The 22,721-nt window shown below is 39.5% G+C and overlaps 1 protein-coding gene across 2 annotated transcripts; it reads right to left on the minus strand.

Moving 5' to 3' along the window:
* Positions 1–206: 206 nt before the first annotated feature.
* zgc:100868 (uncharacterized protein LOC554458 homolog) lies at positions 207–7,848 on the minus strand. Of its 2 annotated transcripts, none has more exons than XM_027161195.2 (10): positions 7,713–7,848; positions 4,809–4,829; positions 4,443–4,605; positions 4,078–4,340; positions 3,748–3,893; positions 3,392–3,650; positions 3,102–3,273; positions 2,768–3,021; positions 2,544–2,641; positions 207–2,439 (listed from the first exon to the last, which is right to left on the minus strand). In XM_027161195.2, the coding sequence occupies exons 1-10, from the start codon at positions 7,756–7,758 to the stop codon at positions 1,846–1,848; spliced, it is 2,016 nt and encodes a 671-aa protein (XP_027016996.2). In that variant the 5' UTR covers positions 7,759–7,848; the 3' UTR covers positions 207–1,845. The 2 variants fall into 2 exon arrangements, with proteins under 2 accessions (XP_027016996.2, XP_027016997.2); XM_027161196.2 differs by lacking the exon at positions 7,713–7,848 and adding an exon at positions 5,176–5,204.
* Positions 7,849–22,721: the final 14,873 nt, after the last annotated feature.

The raw sequence follows: 22,721 nt of genomic DNA on the forward strand, positions 1-22,721 counted from the left end.
AAGCCTGTGTGATGTTGACACAAAGTGCTTTATAAAACAGCACAATTATTCCATTGTTAAGATTATGATTAAGAGTCTGTTTATAAAACCACAAGTGTGATTCATCTTGACCAATCCTGACTCAGCTGAAGAAACGAGAAAGAATCGCACATATGAAGGACTGACAAGTGGTGGCATGAAATAATGACTCATAAGACATGTAAATAAACAGTGATTAATAATGTGTGCATGAAGGTCATTTTTTTTATTTAACCTTATGCTCAATTTCTTTACATTACAATACACAAATCCTTTCTGTGCACTGATTTTTCTTTATGTAAAAAATAAATAAAACTTTAAAGGAAACCTATAATATGACACACAACCCAACAAACCTTTTTTTTATGTACCACATATTATAGGAAACTTTCCAAAGTAAGAGAAAAACTATTAAACCTATAGTAGCAGAATAGTTATAGTTTCATAGTTACATTCAACATGTACTCAACTTTTAAAAAATAATAAATGAAACAATAATGCTTGCAGAATATGAGCAAAGCTCGGAAAAACAAAACAACAACAACCCTAACTTAAAATCTTCTAACGCAGCCTGCTATTGATTTTGCACTATTAATATATCACATTAGGGAACTTTTGGTACTATTTCTGTCTCTTTTCCTATTAGAGATAAAGTTTCTGAAGTTTTTAATCTTCAACTCTCTACTATTCATCAACTCTGAAGCTGAAGCTATCTTTTCTTTTCTTTTCTCACACAGCTCCACAATCAATCTTTACTAATTTAGATGAGTAAATGACTCCTAATTGTATGACATATTAAAGTAAAAAAATGATCAACTAAACTTTAAATACTTTAACTATGCTGCCTAGTTGTTTTTTTCTTTTACTTCGCTGATTTATTTATTTGTGTTTTGACCGATATTTCCCAAAGTATAATCACTGCCAGTTTATACCCGACAACTTAAGCTCTATTCCACTGACAGATCATAAAAAATAAAAAAAAAATAAAAATGAAATTAAATAAAAATGTACAGTAATTTACTGGCCTGTACTTTCAGCACTATAAAGTTCACATTAGATAATTGTAATACATATTAAATATATTGTACTGTATCTTTACTGTACTTTATTTTACATCACTTTATGTTTCCAGTAACATACAGAAAATAAATTTTAAATAAAAATATAATGACACATTTACCTGATTACTTATTTTAAAGTGACTTACAGTTGAGGCAGGATAAAGCTGAGCATTTGAGGGTTAAAAACCAGACTGTAGGCAGTTTGGTGATATTAAGATCTGAAATTTCCCAATTGTATAGAATTCTCTCCTACACTGTACAGCATTGTCTGGCATTTTAATCTAAACCAATGCACCACTTTAACTGTCCAACAGAATTTAGCAAAATAATATGAAATAGTAAACTAGCATTTTGCCCTACACAATGTGTAGGAATGCTAAACATGCTTAGAGTATTATCTGTTCTTTTCTATATACACACGAGCACACAGAGGCCTACACTCGTGTGTATATGGAATGGAACTAGATTTGATTTATTATCTAGTCTTCAACTCCTTACTATTCAACAAATTATAACCATAAAACTAGTTTTGTTTTCTTGTAGGTTGACATGCTGCTTTGTTTTAAATAGAATTTAGCCTACATAATCAAAATGCTCAAAAATTAGCTATATGTATTCCAGATCTGGATGGTAACCTCCCAGTCAGGTAAAAAGTGCAACAACAACAACAAAAATTGTAAACGTGAAAGATGAATCAGTAGAGATATCATGTACTTTTCTCCTTATAAATGGTACCATTTCCCGTATATTAGCTTATTAGAGACACTTATTCCAAACCAAAGGTTTGGATGAGTGCAATAAGGGACAGTAGAAGGACTGAGGTAATTGAATGAAGTGGCAGAGATTTAGAGCCAGAAGTTGTGGAAATTAAGTTGCTGGATACTGAGGATGGAGGGAAGGATTTCACTGTAGCCTCCAAGAAAGATGAAAAAGTGGATAGCTTAGTGAAGGTTTGTATACCTGAGGCACGTGGTGACAATGATTTTGTGGAGCCAGTAGTGCTGTTGGAGCTGGTGGTAGAATTAGTGGTGCTGTTGGAGCTGGTGGTAGAATTAGTGGTGCTGTTGGAGCTGGTGGTAGAATTAGTGGTGCTGTTGGAGCTGGTGGTAGAATTAGTGGTGCTGTTGGAGCTGGTGGTAGAATTAGTGGTGCTGTTGGAGCTGGTGGTAGAATTAGTGGTGCTGTTGGAGCTGGTGGTAGAATTAGTGGTGCTGTTGGAGCTGGTGGTAGAATTAGTGGTGCTGTTGGAGCTGGTGGTAGAATTAGTGGTGCTGTTCAAGTTGTTGTTGGTGAAGGTTAAAACAGCAATCTGCACCCAAGATTGCCCACTCATGCACATTAGAGGACCTCCGGTATGAGTCTAATGAAGAGAAATGGAGAAACAAAGACCACATGTCAATCAGTTTTCCTTATTGTGCGTTTGCTAACTGTGGAAATGAAATGTAAGTAAAAAGACTCAGAGACCTGTTCTAACTGTATGGCGTTGATGCAGATGCTGTTTGATGAAGATGTATTTCCACAGCTCACTATAGTCGTGTTGAACTGCTGAAGTGTTTGTTGAACTATAGAAGACAGATAACAAAGAAGAGGTGGAAAGGATCAGTAAGAGCTTATAAAATGCTGGCATTAACTGTTTTGATATGGAATGATATACTGTTTTGTTTTACACACAAAATAAAAACCTATACCTCCTCCTCCTGAGCCCCAGCCAGCTGTCCAGCACTGAGTGCCAATGTTAAAGTTGCTGTTCCCTAGGTCCACACATATAGGCTGGATGAAGTTGGAAAGGGTCGGTGTGGTAGACAACATGAGCACTGCTATGTTATTGCTGCTACTATTGCTGAATGTGATATTAGCCACGGAGACATTTACTTCGTTGGGGTTGGAGCCATTCTGATTGAGTCGACCCAGTTTCACGGTCCAGTCAGAGGGTTGGCTCGACCTGGCAGAAAGGTACAAATGTGTTTTAATATCTGGATAAAAGTGATCAGCAACTGTTATTCTTTTATTTATTTTTTTTACCTAGAGAAGCAATCAGCTGAGCTCATGACAAACTGCTGGGCTATCAGCGTTCCGCCACAAACATGAGTACCGTTAAGCTGCAGGCTGGCCATCCATGGCCATGCACCGGCTGATGCCAAAGGACTGTTTGTGCTGGGAATATTATTGAGATTAGCACTTCCACACACCACAGCTGAAGAGAAAAGAGATATGTAAAATGATTAAATGCTTATTTTAGCACAATGCCATATGCTAATATGCTTCTGGTAACCCCATCAGGAACAGTTTAGACTAAATGCAGATATACATACGTGCTAATGTAGGAGCTGCCGTAGTAACAGGTGGCAGGCCAGTGCAGGTCACCTGGAGATCACTGTCAGTGCCACTGGATGTAAATGTCAGAAAGCCAGGCTGATTGGTGGTGACTTGGTTGATCCAACCTTGATACCGAGAAACTCTCGAATACACACCGGGAAAGTTTGCTAAAGCGCACTCTTCACCGAAGCTCACAATGCCAGCCTGGACCCACTTAGAGCCCTGTTTGACGACCAATGGACCTCCGGAGTCACCCTGTATAGTGCAGGCAGGCATTCATTTATGTCTTCTAATTAACAAAGCTTCAAATTTAAATGGTCAGAATACAAGAAGTAAAACTTGATGATAATACCTGGCATGAGTCCTTGCCCCCTTGCAGTAACCCAGCACACACCATGTTGTCAGTGATAGTTCCAACTCCATATAAACAGTTACACTTCCTGTTTCCAATAATTGGGACTTGAACTTCCTGTAGTGTCCCAGGAGAGGGTAGACTGACTGCGGAAACAAATGAACCTCATTGGAACTTCTTCATTCCTTAATCACCTAACCAAGACTCTCTGATAATATTATGAATTGAAATTTGAACAAAAAAAGTTCTGGACAAGCTAAACATTTTTTGTACATTTACAACTCCACTAGATTTCTGTAAAGTGATAACAGCAACAATAAAATTTCTCACCTCCAGTTTTGATATTTCCCCAGCCAGTGACCCACGTCTGGAGGTTAGTGAATAAAGTGCTCCCTGCTGCAGCCAGGCAGACTGGAGTGACATAAGTTGTGAAAGTTACAGAAGAAGACAGCTTCAACAGGGCGACGTCATTGTCACTAGTAGTACTGCTGTAGTTGGGATGTATGTAGACCATAGAGATGGAGCTCGACACACTGTTTGGGTTGCTTTCAGACAGAGCATACATCCCGAGTTTCACAGTCACTCCGGTGTAACTTATACGGGAAAAAAATAGATAACCGTTAAAGTCATTATCACCTCATCACTATTATACTATATGCCAAAACCACGTGTGCTTTTTTTATTCTCTATTACACCTTTTAAAGCAGTGAGCTGCCGAAAGGACCCAGCCGCTACTGATAAGGGATCCACCACAGAAATGGCGGCCTGACACTTGAAAGCTGACTTGCCAAGGCCAGGACCCCTGAACAGCATTCTGTCCTCCTACGATCCTGGTGTTCAGAGAAGCTATGCCACAGACTGATAAAAACAGAAAAACAATGTTTCTGCTACATTGATGACTGCGCCCTGTTTTTTTTCTGGGCATGTTTCAATACACTTATAATATCTTTATTTTACCAATAAATCAATCTCATTTACCAACGTTTGATTTCATTCTGTATATTTCTTTTGTTAGCGATTATACTACGTTAGGATTCTCAATATTTCATATAAAAACTTACCGTTTAGCTGTGAATGACAGCCTGGAAAACAAAGGAAAATTACATTAATCATTAGTTAGGCAAAAATGTACTGGTAGCAAAGTTTTGCGTAGTACTGGTCTAATCTGATTGACTTAATGCAGGGGTCGGCAACCTTAAACACCCAAAGAGCCATTTGGACCCGTTTCCCACAGAAAAAAAAAACACAGGGAGCCACAAAACCCTTTTGACATCTAAAATGAAGATAACTGCATATATCATTTTTTACCTTTATGGAAAGTATAGAAAACACTGTTTGTTGCATTTATGAAATCAATGAAGTGCTACCGAGTAAACGAAATTTTATTTCTGCAAGCAAACAAAAATATTTTGAACAGTTTGAACTAACCTTAACAAAAAAAGACGCTGGGTTGAAGGTTACTTTCAGATAAAATGTTCAATGTCTAATTGAGTCCTCTTCGTATTCATGACATCAAAATTTTAACTTGCCGGCTGCAGCAAACCAAACATGTGTCGGATTTTGCAAGTCGGCAGTTATGACGCATATTTTGAGCGACAGACAAATTAAACACCTTTATTTTAATGTTACAAGAGCATCATAATCTTAGAATTTTTTTTTTAAATAACTAACTAAAATAAATTTAAATTAAATATTTCTTTTCCAAATCTACATGGAGCCGCAGCAGAGGGATGAAAGAGCCACTTGCGGCTCCGGAGACACGGGTCGGAGACACGGGTTGCCCACCCCTGACTTAGTGGCTCTGAAAAGCATTATGCCTAAGCTGAAAAAGAATCTTTTTTTTTCTTTTTTATATTATAATTTTTTTGGTCTAATTATCTTATTTAAATGCAGAGAAGAATTAGCAATGATGCATCCCTGGTATTTGTTCCTAGCAAATTAAAATCTTTAAAATGATTAATTATGGACGCACAACAGACTTGACTAATATAGTGCAGGGAATCCGATTCATTTAAGTAAAAAAGATTCCTCAACAATGCGTTGTGAAGTGTAACGTGTCAGCTAGGCTAAGCTAAGCATAGCTTTCTAAAGCAGTTTTACTTGAAAGTCTATGTAGGCTTAAGGTTCATTGAGAGGCACAAGCCACAGAACTCTTTTGAATGCTGTATCTTTATCTTCTTTAAGAAAAAAAAATGTAATAAAGACAAACAGGGTGTTCAACTCGTGTGTTTGTCCAGATGACGTAAAAAGTAAACATGTAATATATTGTTATCCCTGAAGTACATTACGCTTATGACATTCATGCTGCTCTAAATATAGTTTCCAAAAAAACAGTGTGTAATCTTTTGATATTTTCTATTTTTCCTCTTCTCTTTCTATTATTGTTCCTATAAGCAGGCTTCCAGTTTAACCTGTTTCCTTAAGACCCTGTTTGTTACCTTTTATTTATTTGTTTGAGCTTTGTGTGTTAAATGTGTGGCTGTGTCTAATATATACAGTAACCTGCCTCCACCCATGCCAGCAATGTAAAAAGACTGCACTCACACTCAGCAACATAATTGTTTGTTGTTGTTGTTTTTTTTTTTTACCTCTAATTAATTCATCCTCAGCAACTGCTTTAGCCTGGGTGTTGTGGGTGTTGAGGAAGTATGATTAAAAGTTTTAGGCTAAAATGATCGGAGAGTACATACAGTACATATGAGTCTGTAATGTCTAGACGATGTGAATGATCCTTAATAATAAAGATCACCTACAGTACATTATCATTTAATGGATGTTCCAAATGACACTATCTATTGGCTGTTACTGTATCAATATTTTAAGTATTTGTATAATGCTTATTAGAGTAAAGTGTTGTTTTTTATTGACAGTTTCTTCTATATCTGAGTGAAAATAGAAAAAAATGTTGTTGTTTTTTGTTTTTAAATGTTTTTACTGTTCTGTTTTTTATCATCTTTCCTGGATGATTATAAGGAAGACTATGAAGTAAATGAAAGCATATGCATGTAATTTTGAAGAATATATTTGATGTTTGAAGTAGTCCATGTGTATTATAGGTAGAAACCTTGCTTGGTAAATAATTCTTATTTTAAAGATGGCTTTCAATGTCACCCATATGAGGATGAGTTCCCCTTTGAGTCTGGTTCCTTCCTTCCATTCTAGGGAGTTTTTCCTTGCCACTGAGTCACCTCAGACTTGCTCATTTGAGATAAATACATATACATTTAAATATATCTAATATTAATCTTGAATTTTGTATTCTATGAATCCTTATATCATTCTTTATATTAACCTTTGTTCTATGTTTATTTTCTGTAAAGCTGCTTTGAGACGATGTCAATTGTAAAAAGCGCTATACGAATAAACAATAAATATAAGCCCTCTTTCTGTAACCAGATATGTTTATGTATTGGAGCCATTAAACTTTCTATTCCTGAAACGTAAACCAGAACAATTTAGGGCCAAGCTGACCCTATCTATAGGCATATACTGTATAGGCATTATATTTAACTTGCTAAATTAAGAATAGTACATCTCGGTAATAAACATACCATTCATAATGCTAGGTTAAAATGTCCACCAATGTAACCCCAAAAAAAGGTAAATGAAAGTAATAATTTCAGCATATATAATATCAGAAATCATTGTGTAATCCCTTTAACTTATACTCATAATCAATCAATTAACATAATCATTCTTTTGCAGTATATAGATACTTTTTTCTTTTTCTTCTACTTCCAGTTTTAATCACAGTTTTGACATGTTTGTACAGTCCTGCATGTGTATTCTATGTGTACAAATTAATGCAGAGTTTAAGAACACCATTAGGAAGAAATCAGTACAGGATTCAGCCCAGATTCAAAATAAAAGCACTTAAACAGTCTGGGTTAGTTTTGGTCTCAGTTCTCAGAGAAGTTAACTGTAGAGTATGGAGGAAGTTAATGCAAAAGCAGTAAGGAACTTACCTTTGGCAAGGAATAGAAACAGCACACACAACGTTCTGAACACCATCACTGACAGATACGCTCAAGCCAATTACTTTGTAAATCATTCCATCAGTACATTTGTACCATCTGTACCTGTCTTTCTGACTAGCTCATAAGCCACACCTCTCAAATTCCGTTTCTGTCAAAACTCTCTTTCAATCTCGAGCAACACGCACACGCATAAACACACACACACACACACCCACACACACACACACACACACACACACACACACACACACAATCACACACACGCACATCACACACACACACACACACACACACACACACACACACACACACACACACACACACAGTCTGTCACCTGACTGCTCACCTAAACTTGTAAATAAAGGTCCGAGGGATAAAGTCTATTTATACATAAAGTGGTTGTATATACATATCAGAATACAAATAACCAAGTTTTATATTTAAATTTATATTTATCAGTTCAGCCAGAGGCGAAGAAACCAGACTCAAAAGGGAACCTCATCCTTATCTGGGTGACACCAGAGTGAGATTATAAATCATTTTCTTTCTACAACTGTATACAGTATAGTGAAGTGGAATTGCTTTGGAGCAACATACAAGTATAACACAAACACAGATAACACAAAAACACAAAACACAAACACAGATAATAAAGGAAGATAATCTGATAAAAAGAAAAACACATAATTAATTGTTTCTTGCTAAAGCAACATTAAGACAAATGACTTCTAACCAGGATTCTTTTAAAACAAGCTGCTCTTCATTCCTAGCTCCTAACTCTAAGAGAGTATCTACTGTATGAATGTGATACATACAGATATGTTGAGTGGTGACTTTTGTCACGTTTTCACGTGAAAGAGCTCTTTTGTTTTGTTGAATTTTTATGTGAGCATTTTATTTATTTATTTATTTATTTAAAGGGGGCCATTTACAAATTCCTTCAAATCAATGTGTGGAATTTTATTTTTTTTAAATGTATGTTACATATAAAACAGTGCGGTTAATGCACTCTGATCTGTTAAAGAAACTCATCTATTCCAATGACTAATTTGACTTAATTTCATTTAATGGACAGCAATAATGATGGCTTGCACTGGCTGCTGTCATGTTATAATCATACTGTATATTGCATAATTACTTTCCATTTTTTATTTAATTTAACTAACAGTGGCTTAGTGGTTAGCACGTTTGCCTCACACCTCCAGGGTTGGGGGTTTGATTCCTGCCTCCGCCTTGTGTGTGCGGAGTTTGCATATTCTCGCTGTGCCTCGGGGGTTTCCTCCGGGTACTCCGGTTTCCTCCCCCGGTCCAAAGACATGCATGGTAGGTTGATTGGCAACTCTGGAAAATTGTCTGTAGTGTGTGATTGCATGAGTGAAGAAGAGTGTGTGTGTTCCCTGTGATGGGTTGGCACTCCATCCAGGGTGTATCCTGTTTTGATGCCCGATGACGCCTGAGATAGGCACAGGCTCCCCGTGACCCGAGGTAGTTCAGATAAGAGATAGAAAATGAGTGAGTGAGTGAGTAAATGAAGTGCAAATAATTTAAATGTAGAGTAACATTGTTCAAATGAGTTGAGAAAAAAAAAAGAATTTTAGACACATTTACTAATTTTTAACTTTTTACCAATACTGAATAAAAATCCATCAAGGACCAACATTTGGTTTGTAGACTTACTGACAAAGGAAAGATTTTGTATTTTAATCTTTTATTTTTAAAACATGAAAGTCCAGCTGCTTGTGCAGAGCAAGTTGTAGAGCAATAATGAAGTCTTGCTTGGCTGATCTAATGCAAAAAACATATCACTTGATTTATAATAATATAATAATAATAATAATAATAATAATAATAATAATAATAATAATAATAATAATAATAATAATAATAATAATAATAATAATAATAATAATAATAATAATAATAATAATAATAATAATAATTAGGTTAATGGCACTTTTTTCTTTTTTAAAGGAAGCTCAAGGAGACAAGGAGAACAAAAATCACATGCACACCCTTTCAGTCATGTGATAATACAACATCATGAAGTATTCCCTGAACTGCAGATGGACTGGTAGGGCAGCACTGACAGGTTTTACAAAAGACACTGAGAAAGCTTTTTTTTGTTCACTGGGGTCTTTAAATCGAAACTCAAAGTCCAGCGTGACCAGAATTACGTGATTCTATGTCACTGAATTGAAGCCTTCTTATAGCCTATAACACTTTGCTTAATATATTAGAATATTTTGTCCCCACTGATACATGTTGAGACGCTCTGAAGAAGTTAAATCAAAATAATTATTAACATTCCATCCAAAAAGGGTGTGGACATGTATGGCATGTGAAAGGTTGATTCTCTTGGTTAAATGTGTTGGAGTTTAGAATCCAAAACAAGAAAATCATTACAAACATTGTTATAAGCCAGGCAACCATGAAGAGCTATGATGTATATTAGAAAGAACAAAGGTGTGGTGGTGGTGGTTTTGGTGGTCGTGTGTGTGGGTCTACGTTACAATTATTGATTACATGTTGATGTAGAAAATTCTTATGTAGAAAATAGAGAATATGAATAATATATAAATACAGTCCCACATGCCATTCCAAGATGTCTTCTTCTTGTTTGTTTGCTTTTGTATACCGTGACATTTTAGTTTATTTTTATATCTGAGAATAAATATTAGATGCCTTATAACACCTTATTATCATCATCATCATCACAGACATATTCATATCTATAGAAACCATTACGGGAAATTTGGGCACATGGCATTTCAGCTACTGGAAAGTTTTTTCTGAGGTGCGAGGAAACTAAAAAGCCTGCAAAAGCACGAGGAGGACAATTAACAAAAACATGCATACTGTAACGGGATCGATCCAGGGAGTCTGCGCCTGTACACTGTACTACTGCCCCACCTATAAATACATACATATATTAATCTGGCACAGTATTGTGCTCAGTGTTATTATTTCCAGATGATGTGTTGTAATTATGCTTAATTATATGTCTAAGTATTTTCTTTTCTTTCTTTAATTCAATGCAATTTTATTTGAATAGCAGTTTTAACAAAGCTGTCTCAAAGCTGCTTTACAGAACATTATTATTATGCAAATATTAATATTATACAAAATTTCAAGATAAATATTAGATAAATATTTGTATTTATACCCAATAAACATGCCTGAGGTGACTGGGGCGACTCTGTTAAGAAAGAAACCAGACTCAAAAGAGAACCTCATCCTTATTTGGTTGACATGATTATAAATTGTTTTCATCACCGGAGAGTGTTATTATAAATGATGTCCTCTGTACAGTCGTATACAGTCTTACAATTGTGTATTGATTAGGAGGTTGTTTTCTTCAAAAACCACATGGAGTTGGCATTTTCTCTTTAAATGCCCGAATGGAGTGAACATCTCTAACCGTTTGCCGTATAATGAAATCATGGAAAGATTTTAGGTAATTACTCAATTAAGATGTTTAAAGAAATAATATTGCTTAACATGACTGGGAGAAAAAAACATAATAATAGCCAAAATAATAAACAAAAGCGTCTAATAGTTAAGTAAATACAGTATTCTTACCTGAAAGAAAAAAAAGAAAAGTACAGTATGACCTTCTTGACTCCCTACCCAAAAAAAAAACTTGGGGAAAAAGAAACCCACTCCTAAAGAAAAGGGCAGCCGCACCATTACTGCCAGTGAAGCAGTGAACAATATTTAGTGATTAATTTATATGAATATATACCAAGAGTGAAACACAGCAACATGTAAGGGAAAACTCAGAATCAGAAATAGACACAAGTCAGAACAGGAACTATCACAACAACAAACAAAAAGTAGAACTATATAACACACTAGAGTACAAGAGATTGTTGTCACATAAAGGACCAGTACATTTTGAGATTTCTGCAAATCTTTTAATGTTCCTGAAATGTTTTTTCTTGTTCTTTCTTGTTCATTCAACTTTGAAGGCATTTCCTGTTCTTGTAAATGCTACAGTGGTGCTCAAATATCTTCTCTTGTGTCTCCATGGTTCATGGTTCTAAAGTTTTAGAAACTCTTTTATACCTATCCTTTGATTGACAGTGAGATCTCATACGTGCTTTATAAACTTCAGAAGAAACAGATTTTATTTAGAATTAATTGCTTCGCTTCACTTCACTGACTGACAGGTGTATGATATGATAAATACTTTTGAAAATGATACGGAATGTGATTGGTTCATTCTGAGCACAGTCAGATGTTTGATTATTTAAGGATGTGTACAGTACAGTAACCAGTAATTGTAATATTTAACTTTTTTCTCTAATTTTCACTTGTTTTTTTTTTTTTGCTACCTGTATCACATTATTTATAACAAAATATTGGACATGATTTATTTTGGATTTGATTTAAACATACAGAAACCTGCAATTCCTACAGAGGCTGTAAACTTTTCATATCTAATGTATACAGTTAGACCTTAACTTGCTAGATAGATTAAAATACCAGCTACATTGATGACAGGAAATTGCCCTAAAAACCTGCTTATAAGTCACAACAGAAATGGATTTCTGTAAAATATTACCACATTATTGCTGTTAAATTATTTCTTCTTCTTCTTCTTCTTCTTCTTCTTCTTCTTCTTCTTCTTCTTCTTATTATTATTATTATTGTTATTATTATTATTATTATTATTATTATTTCTTTAATTAAAAACATTCAAATTAATCCAGATTTGAAAGCTATTTTGTTGGTATATGCATTATATAATGTATATTTTTGCATTTACTGTATATATTTTTCCATAAATAACAATATTGTAGAAATTAATAAAAATGAACATGAACATTAAATTAATTAATGAACATGAAAATAAATTCTTGTAATGACACACTAAACACACCCTGAACATTTATCTTATTGGTTAACTGCATGTAATAGTACATATAAAATATAAAGAAAATAAAAAAGAAAATAAACTAGAATTCTAGCCATAATAACCAACAAACAAAATGTAACAATTATATAAATAATTGAAAACATAGTGTATTATTACACAACGTAGTGTAAAATTGTCACTAGTAGTTATTATTATTTATTATTGTGTATTTATTATTTATTTTACTGTAAGTAAAATATTAATATAAAAATTCATAGCACAAAGCTAAGCTTTTTAAATTGTAAGTATTTGTATTGTACTTTGGCTGTTTGTTCATTTTAACTTTAACTTACTGCAGAGTTGTAGTTAAAATCCAATGAATGAAATTAAATTAAAATAAAAGGAAAAAAGACTTTTATTTTGTGGTTAAACTAAGATCTTTTTAAAATAATAAGCTTAACACATTCATTGTTACCCAGGCCCTTGTTTAGCTAGCACTTTTATGCTTTGTACTAGACTGCTTTAGATAGATAGATAGATAGATAGATAGATAGATAGATAGATAGATAGATAGATAGATAGATAGATAGATAGATAGATAGATAGATAGATAGATAGATAGATAGATAGATATTTTATTAATCCCCACTGGCTAAATTAGGTTTCATGAGCAGATGAACATAGTCGTACAACACAAACGATAAAATATATAGAAATAAAGTGGATACTGTCAGGATCCAGCCCGGACTTTGGCCAAATGTCTGCCTCGCCCTTGTCTCTTCCTCCCTGCCTCTGTTCCTCACGTGTTAATTGTCATGTGTATTTAGCCGAATCCTTGTTGTATTTGTCATCTTTGTTGTGCCGTTTGTCAAGTCCTTGTCCCTGTTTTGTGTTTGTTTGAATTTTATGATTATGATTTTATTTGTTTAATTTCATCATATTTTGTTTAAGTGACAAGTAAAATAAAAGGCATGTATCATCATCATCATCATCATCATCATCATCATCATCTTCTTCTTTCATAATCAGAAGACTCATTGTCAAAAAAATTAAACAGGTTGCATGGGTTACTATTCATTTCTCATAGTTCACTGATTCACAGAATCACATTACCTTGTTTTATGTTCTCTGTAAAACCAACAAATTTAATGTCAGTGGATTTAACACATACACATACACCTTTTGTACTAGTTTTCTAAGCCCATAAAATACTTACAAACATTTTCCAAGCACACAGAATTTCAAACCGGTTTTCTAAGAGTACATTTCTTTCTAATCCGATAAGAAACAATGGGGTTTTCCACATGAAACCTTTATTAAGCTGTGTTGACTTATGAGGCATGTTTCGCTGGTTTTGTCAGTATGACTTGGCAAAACATGCTCATATCTTCTTTCACCTCCTCTGACTCATCCATTATGTTCAACTAAGCTGCAGAGCTGCAGTTTAAGGGCAAAAACTATATATAAACCACTGATTTTATATGCATATCATTTCCACTCCTTTATAACATTTACCATGAATTTGTTTACTACTTGTTTTGCTGACAAATCCTAATCAGGTAGAATCAAACAAGAGCTCTGTGAGGTAATGCACAGGTGCATTGTTTATCATATTAAAACATCAGGAGATATTTAACATTATATTTAATCTAATATTTTCTTTATGTTCTTTGTTAAAGAAAGTTAAAGAACAATACTGAGGAGACATGTAACATCACGCCATTCAACACAACACACCCACACAAAAACACATAGTGTTTCAATGCTTAATATAATGTAATGCTGGAATAGCAATTTAACAAACTTTAATCAGAAAGGAGATCAAGAAGATGCATATGAGACAATAGAGTGGCTTGCTTTTCTCCCATTAGCAGGTTTCTGGTCTTCATGTTGGTTTATTGATTTTAACAACAAATCTAGCATTCACAGGTGAAACCAAGCAGAAACCACAAGTGCATATTCAGGATTGATTAAACAAATAATCTAACAAAACACACCTGGTCAATGAGAGACACTTGTCTCTCATTACCCCGTTACCTGTTTTGATCTTTTCAAAACAGTTGGGTTCGAACAAAAGGTGCAATGTTCAATGTTTTTCTTAACAAGTCTAGATGCAAATATCAGGAAATGAAAGCTGTAATTCTATACAAAGTGCATACTTTGGTACAACGCACTTCAAAATCTGGGTCACATTTATTCGGTTAAGGCTAAGTTAGGCTATTTATTAGGTTAGGGTTAAACAGGAAAAGCAAATGTTACATTTCTAAGTAATATTTCTCATATTTCTTTAACTTAAAAGAAAAAGTTCAAAGAGATTCACTGGAATGGAACTGAGACCAAACTATGTGAAATGTTTAAACAGAAAAAGATGCAGGAAGTCATTTTTGCCCACTGATTCCTGACAATGACATCTACAATGAATGTCGGCACCGATGTCAGGAAACGTTGTAGATGATGGACACGTCTATTGATTTTGAATTCCCGTATTGCACAACATTTTTTTTACATAGTGTTACAACAACTGTTTACCACAACACACATATTTAAACCTGCCAAGTAATCTGTAATATTTTTCATACACTTAATCTGTACAGAAATCTATACATGTAGAGTTATGTATATGTCTATTCTTTCTATTTTGAGTTTAATGTGTTTAAAACTTTCAAATCTTGTGAGTTGTTAAGTCCTCATTGTTGTTCTTCTTGGGGCTTAAAATAACACATTTTAAAACAAACCAGAGGTGACAGTGACATGGAAAAAAAATCCCTTGTAGGAAAAGGGACACATTATAGTACTGGCTTAATTAATCCTTTATTTTCCATTGTATACAATAAACAGCACTGTGTATGATGAAAGCACTGTGAGGTTGCCTACACAGCTTTTTTTTGTCTTATTAACGTCAACAACGCACCATGTTATGTGTAGTTTATTAAAACTAAATGATTTGACTCTAATAATATCAGAAAACACATCCTAACATTATATTTGCTGCATGTTACAGATATACAGTATATAAGACTGAGACATGAGTGTGAATGAGGTGTTTAGTGGAGCATGTACATGGGAATGTGGTAGGTATTAGTGACTCATTCCCCCATCAGGGCTCTGTTCTTGCACCTCTTCTTTCCAACCTTTATTCCCTTATGTCAGAATTTAGGGGGGCATGGTGGCTTAGTGGTTAGCACGTTTGCCTCACACCTCCAGGGTTGGGGGTTCGATTCCCGCCTCCGCCTTGTATGTGTGGAGTTTGCATGTTCTCCCTGTGCCTCGAGGGTTTCCTCCCCCAGTCCAAAGACATGCATGATAGGTTGATTCGCCAAATTAATAAAATAATAATTTTTTTTCTTAATTCAAAGCACGTCCCTGACACAATATTGTGTGTCCACGGTTTGAAGGATAAACTGAGCAGTCATCTGCTTTGCTTGTGATTCATGTTAAACTAATTCCTAGCTATATCCATACAAATTTTGTCTCTGGTTGAGATGTTGATATCCTCTGATATCATCCTGTGATATAATTTTTTTTTTTTACTTTAATGGTACAATATTATCAATGGATTGACATCTCAAAAATTTCTCTGTAGTGTGAGGGTGTGTGTGATTGTGGGTTGGGTTTATTGATATATTGATGATATCCAAGGTGTCCACTACAGAAAATGGATGAATGGCTTCAAGAAATTTTACACACATATATATATATATATACCTTAAATGTCATTTAAAAATTTTGAGCATATTTCCAGACCAATACATGAATTTATTGTCACAGCGACAGTGGTGTTGGACTCATTACTGCACCTTGCTGATATCTAAAAATACTTTTTATACCTCAGGTTATGAAAGTAAATCATGTGCCACTTAAGTTCAGTTGTTTTTTCAAACATGTAACTTGCTGCTATTAAGCATTACATTTCTTTTTTGTGACTCATATGTGTGTGTATGTGTGTGTTTGTGTGTGTGTGTGTGTGTGTGTGTGTGTGTGTGTGTGTGTTTTCTCCAGTCTAAAATTCAGAAACAACTTTATTCCAAGAACCTATCCCAGAGACAGTGGGCAAAAAAAGATCTTCAGTGGGATGTCAGATCTGCTCCTAGATATATATTGTCATGAGCAACGAACCACCGCGGGAGCGTCGCCCTAGAGACGCGTCTCCTGAGTACTAGCAGGCTTCCGCACTACACTTCCCATCAGCCACCTCGCCTCCTGATTACACCACCACCTGTTTCTCATTTCCCATTCACATAAATACCACGCTTCAACTCCATACCTGTGCAAGGTCTCGACTTGGATTTCTGCAGTCATTCTGAGCGTTTCCTGTATTCTGTTTTCCGGTTATTACTTCTGCTCTCTCTTCCTGACTTTCTGATTGTTTGCTGCCTGCCCCGACCTTTTGCCTGTCCCCGACTCTGATTCTGCTCACTGTCTGATATCGTGTTTTGCCGGTTCTGACCCCTGCCTGTTTGACTTCGACCTGTGTTTATTTTCAATAAACTATTGCTGCAAATGGATCCCCAGCCGTATGCCTCCTCGTCATTACAGAAGACCTCGCCACCCGAGGATCCAGCAGCCGTCGCTCAGCTCGCCACTCAGATCACCGGCCAGGCCCAGCAGCTCGCTGGTCATCACCAGCAGCTGACACGCCTCACTCAGCTCACACAGGAGCTTGCCGCGGCGCAACAAAAGCTACAAGGAGCCGCCGCCGCACCGACTCCCCCAACACCAGCATTGGCTCCCCGGGCCGCACCGTATCCCGCTCCTGCTGCCACCGGACCCTGTCTCGCTTTCCCGGAAAAGTTTAGCGGTGAACCCGGAGGTTGCCGGAGCTTTCTGATGCAGTGCTCGCTGTTCGTTGCGCAGCAACCAACCCTGTACGCTACAGAAGACAGCCGTATAGCCTTCGTATGCTCCCTACTCACGGGTAAGGCATTGGATTGGGCCACCGCGGTGTGGAGAGAGAACGCCTTCCCCTCGTTCGCGGCTTTCCTCACCCAGTTCCGTACGGTCTTTGACCACTCCGCCTCTGGGGAGAGCGCGGAGGAGCGCCTGCTGGCCGTGTCGCAGGGCGATCGCACCACGGCGGAGTATGCACTAGCGTTTCGCACTCTCACCGCCGAAGCAGGCTGGGAGGAACACCCACTGCGACTGCTCTACCGCAAGGGTTTAAATCCAAGCCTCCAAGCTGAACTGGCCTGTCGGGATGAGGGAAGGATCAAATATCAATTACACCGCAGTTTGCTCCTAGTGATTTGGTGAGCTCAGAGGTGGGTGCAACAGCTCTGAAGTTTGATAGAGAGAATTTAATCGCTGCTCAAAGATCTGACCAATCATTAGCACACTGTGTTGACGCTGCTGTTCAGCTAGATGACTCTAGAAATGCTAGGATAGCTTTTATTTGGGAAGATAATGTTCTCATGCGTCGTTGGAAGCCACGTAATGTTGATGAGGCTTTAACCGTCTACCAAATTGTTGTGCCCTCTAATTTTCGTTCTCAGGTATTACAGCTTGCCCATGAACATCCTCTCTCTGGCCATCTTGGGGTTAATAAAACTTACAAGCGAATTTCCAGATACTACTTTTGGCCTGGATTGAAGTCTAGCGTTTCCAAATTCTGCAAGTGTTGTCATGTTTGCCAACTGGTGGGTAAGCCTAATCAGATCATACCTTCTGCTCCCCTCCATCCAATTCCAGTGGTGGGAGAGCCGTTTGAACGTTTAATTTTGGATTGTGTTGTGCCACTACCGAAATCTAGATCAGGACACCAATATATTTTGACTTTGATGTGTGCTGCTACCAGGTTTCCAGAAGCTGTTCCTCTCCGTACTCTTAGAGCCCCGGCGATAGTGAAGGAGGTAGTTAAGTTCTGCTCAATGTTTGGGTTACCTAAGGTCATCCAAACGGACAGAGGTACTAACTTCACTTCAAAAGTGTTTGCTCAAGTGTTGAAGGAGTTGGGAGTTGGCCATAGATTATCCAGTGCATACCATCCAGAGTCCCAGGGTGCGCTGGAGCGTTTTCACCAAACCCTGAAGTCCATGCTACGTGCATATTGCCTAAGCACTGGTAGAGACTGGGTTGAGGGTTTGCCATTATTAATGTTTGCCGTTAGAGAGACTGTGCAGGAGGCATTGGGTTTCAGCCCTGCTGAACTTGTTTTTGGGCACACTGTTCAGTGGCTGTTGAAACTGCTAAGTGAGCAGATGTTGGCGAAAAATCCAGTGTCTAGTAATGTGTTGGACTATGTATGTGCTTTCCGTGAGCGTCTCCATAAAGCTTGTGATTTAGCAAAAGCTCATATGTTAACCGCACAGTCCAAGATGAAGTTACGATATGACAAGGCATGTGTCAAGCGCATTTTCCAATCTGGCGATTTAGTTTTAGTCTTGCTTCCTGTTCCAGGAACAGCATTGCAGGCTAAATTCACTGGCCCGTATGCAGTTGAAAGAAAATTTACGGACACTGATTATGTAATCTCTACTCCAGATCGGAGGAGAAAAAGTCGAGTGTGTCATGTGAATATGCTGAAGGCTTATGTCACAAAGGAAGCTACAAAAGAAACCCCTGTGTCTGATATTGCATCTGCAGTTACTGCTACCACACTCTCCACTACATATTGTCCCCTGCAGGATAATCTAGATGTTCATAAGGACCGAATATCCGGGACGCGTCTAAACAATTCTGCAGTGCTGAGTAACTTGGACTCATATCTTGCTCACTTGCCCCAGAACCAACGTACCAATGTAGTTGAATTAATAGGCAAGTACCCCAGCTTGTTTTCTGATGTTCCCCACCAAACTACTGTCCTCACACACGACATTGATGTAGGTGACTCTGCACCTATTAAGCAGCATCCATACCGTGTCAATCCACAAAAACAAGATGTTTTCCGCCTATCTGAGTTCGTGAATCTCTCCATCCAAATGGACAATCTCATGCGCTCTCGGCGAGCCCGAACCCCTCCACGCACCGTCACACACCCTGCACGCACCGAATACCCCGACCCCGTGCAGGTCGACTACACACACCTCACGCCGGAGGAACGAGAGCGCCGCTTCCGCCTCCGCCTCTGCCTCTACTGCGGCGAACCGGGACACCGACTGCCAACCTGCCCAACCCGGCCACCGCGACGACGAGATAACCTGGTGAGTCAACGCTCCGTCACCCCCCGATCGTCGAGCTGCGCCCAAGTCAGTGTGCAGCTCGAGATTCACGGGGAGAGCGTGGAAGTCCTTGCACTTATTGACTCGGGTGCAGCCGGTAATTTCATGTCTTGGGAATTTGTTCATGCTCATAACGTTCCGGTGATCCCTTCTGTGTTTCCCTTAGCAGTGGATGCGATAGACGGATGACCGTTAAAAGAAGGACGCATCACACACCTCACCAGAAATCTCATCCTGAAGGTGGGGGACCAGCATCAGGAGCGTCTCTTCTTCCACATCATCCACTCCCCCCGGCACGCCCTCATTCTCGGCCTACCATGGCTTTGACTCCACAGCCCGACCATCTCCTGATCTGTGCATCACCGGCTGGGGCAGCGCTTGTGCCACACACCGCCGGGCCCAAATGGAGTTTGGTAATTTCAAGTAAAGTCAAGGCCACGGAGCTACCTCCACATCGCGCCTGTGACTGCACCATCGACCTACTGCCAGGAGCTACACCACCCAGAGGGAGAATTTTTCCCCTCTCACAAACGGAGTCTGCGACCATGAACGAATATATCCAGGAAGAACAAAAGAAGGGGTTCATTCGCACTTCCGTGTCCCCGGCGTCATCGGGGTTCTTCTTCATAAAAAAAAAAGACGGGGGGCTCCGACCCTGCATTGACTACAGAGCCCTCAACGACATAACCGTGAAGTTTCGGTACCCTCTGCCGCTCGTGCCGTCAGCTCTGGAACAACTCCGCCGCGCGCGGTACTTCACTAAGCTTGACCTCCGCTGTGCGTATAACCTCATCCGCATCAGACAGGGAGACGAGTGGAAAACCGCCTTATCGACCCAATCAGGCCACTACAAATATTTGGTCATGCCGTTCGGCCTATCGAACAGTCCAGCGGTCTTCCAATCTTTCATTAACGATGTGTTCCGGGACATGCTCAACCGCTGGGTAATCGTTTACATCGACGACATTCTCATCTACTCGAAAAGCAGAGAGGAACACATCAAACACGTAAGGGCAGTATTGCAGCGTCTCATCCAGCACCAGTTGTACGCAAAGGCAGAGAAGTGCGAGTTTCATCAGACCGCAACGTCCTTCCTGGGGTACATCATCTCGGCAGAGGGGGTCGCCATGGATGACACAAAAGTGCAAGCGGTGCTGCGGTGGCCCAAACCACGGACTATCAAAGAGCTACAAAGCTTCCTAGGGTTCGCCAATTTCTACCGCTGCTTTATCTGTGGCTTCAGTACCATCGCGGCGCCCCTCACCTCGATGACACGACAAGTATCTGCTCAGCTCACCTGGTCGCCGGAGGCGCACTTGGCATTCAACCAGCTAAAGGAGAGCTTCACCTCAGCCCCGATCCTCCACCACCCTGATCCGAACCGGCCGTTCACTGTCGAGGTGGACGCCTCCAACACGGGAATCGGCGCCATCCTTTCCCAGCGTCAGGGACCCATCGACAAAATGTTCCCATGCACCTACTTTTCCCGTAAACTGACCCCTGCAGAACGGAACTACGACGTGGGAGATCGCGAACTTCTGGCAATGAAAGCAGCATTTAAGGAGTGGCGACATTGGTTGGAAGGCACACAACACCCATTCACTGTCCTCACGGATCACCGTAACCTGGAGTACCTGCGTTCTGCCAAATGCATGAATACACGCCAGACCCGGTGGGCTATGTTCTTCACCCGGTTCCAGTTCACCGTGACGTACTGACCGGGGAGTAAGAACGTCAAAGCCGACGCTCTATCACGCATGCACCGAGAGTCGGCCCAACACAACCCCACCGAGCCGATCCTACCCGAGACTCGCATCATAGCACCTATTCAGTGGGACATTATGACCGAGATCACCGACTCCAATGCCCAAACGCATCCACCGATCGAGTACCGAGCCGGCAAAACGTACGTGCCGGAGCACCTGCGCACTTCGCTCCTGACCTTACTACACACGAGTCTGGCCTCCGGCCACCCCAGCATATCCGCAACAACCCACCTGGTCCAGAATGAGTTCTGGTGGCCGTCACACGCAAGTATGTTCATGGCTGCGCGGCGTGCATGGCTGCGCGGCGTAACCAAACTTCCCAGCGCCTTCGAGACCGCGGAGATGCTATGTAACCAAGTTTTCCGCTTTTATGGCCTTCCAAAAGACATCGTCTCAGACCGAGGTCCTCAGTTCACCTCACGGGTCTGGAAGGCCTTCTTCAGGCGACTCGATATTAACATCAGTCTCACTTCAGGGTACCACCCCCAATCTAACGGTCAGACGGAGCACCTCAACCAGGAGATCGTCCGTTTTCTCCGAACATACTGTCACCACAGTCAGAACGAGTGGAGCCGGTATCTGATGTGGGCTGAATACGCACAAAACTCTCTCATTAAACCCACCACCGGCCTGACACCCTTTCAGTGCGTCCTCGGGTACCAACCTCCCTTGTTCCCCTGGTCCGACACGTCCACCGACCTACCAGCCGTTAATGACTGGTTTCAATGGAGCGAAGAAACGTGGGCCGCGGCCCACCGACAGCTACGGAGAGCCGTCCGAACGCAAAAAGCCCAGGCTGACAGACACCGCCGGGAACACGCTGAGTACCAACCCGGCCAGTGGGTTTGGCTCTCGACTCGCAACATCCGGCTCCGCCTACCCTGCCGTAAGCTCAGTCCCAGGTACGTGAGCCTGTTCCAAGTCCTCAGAAGTATTAACCCCGTCTCATACCGCCTCTCACGGGGGGCTCTGTCATGAGCAACGAACCACCGCGGGAGTGTCGCCCTAGAGACGTGTCTCCTGAGTAATAGCACGTTTCCGCACTACACTTCCCATCAGCCACCTCGCCTCATGATTACACCACCACCTGTTTCTCATTTCCCATTCACATAAATACCACACTTCAACTCCATACCTGTGTGAGGTCTCGACTTGTATTTCTGCAGTCATTTTGAGCGTTTCCTGTATTCTGTTTTCCGTTTATTACTTCTGCTCTCTC

Source organism: Tachysurus fulvidraco, chromosome 15 (genome assembly GCF_022655615.1).
Source record: "Tachysurus fulvidraco isolate hzauxx_2018 chromosome 15, HZAU_PFXX_2.0, whole genome shotgun sequence".
NCBI classification, from domain to species: Eukaryota; Metazoa; Chordata; class Actinopteri; order Siluriformes; family Bagridae; genus Tachysurus; species Tachysurus fulvidraco.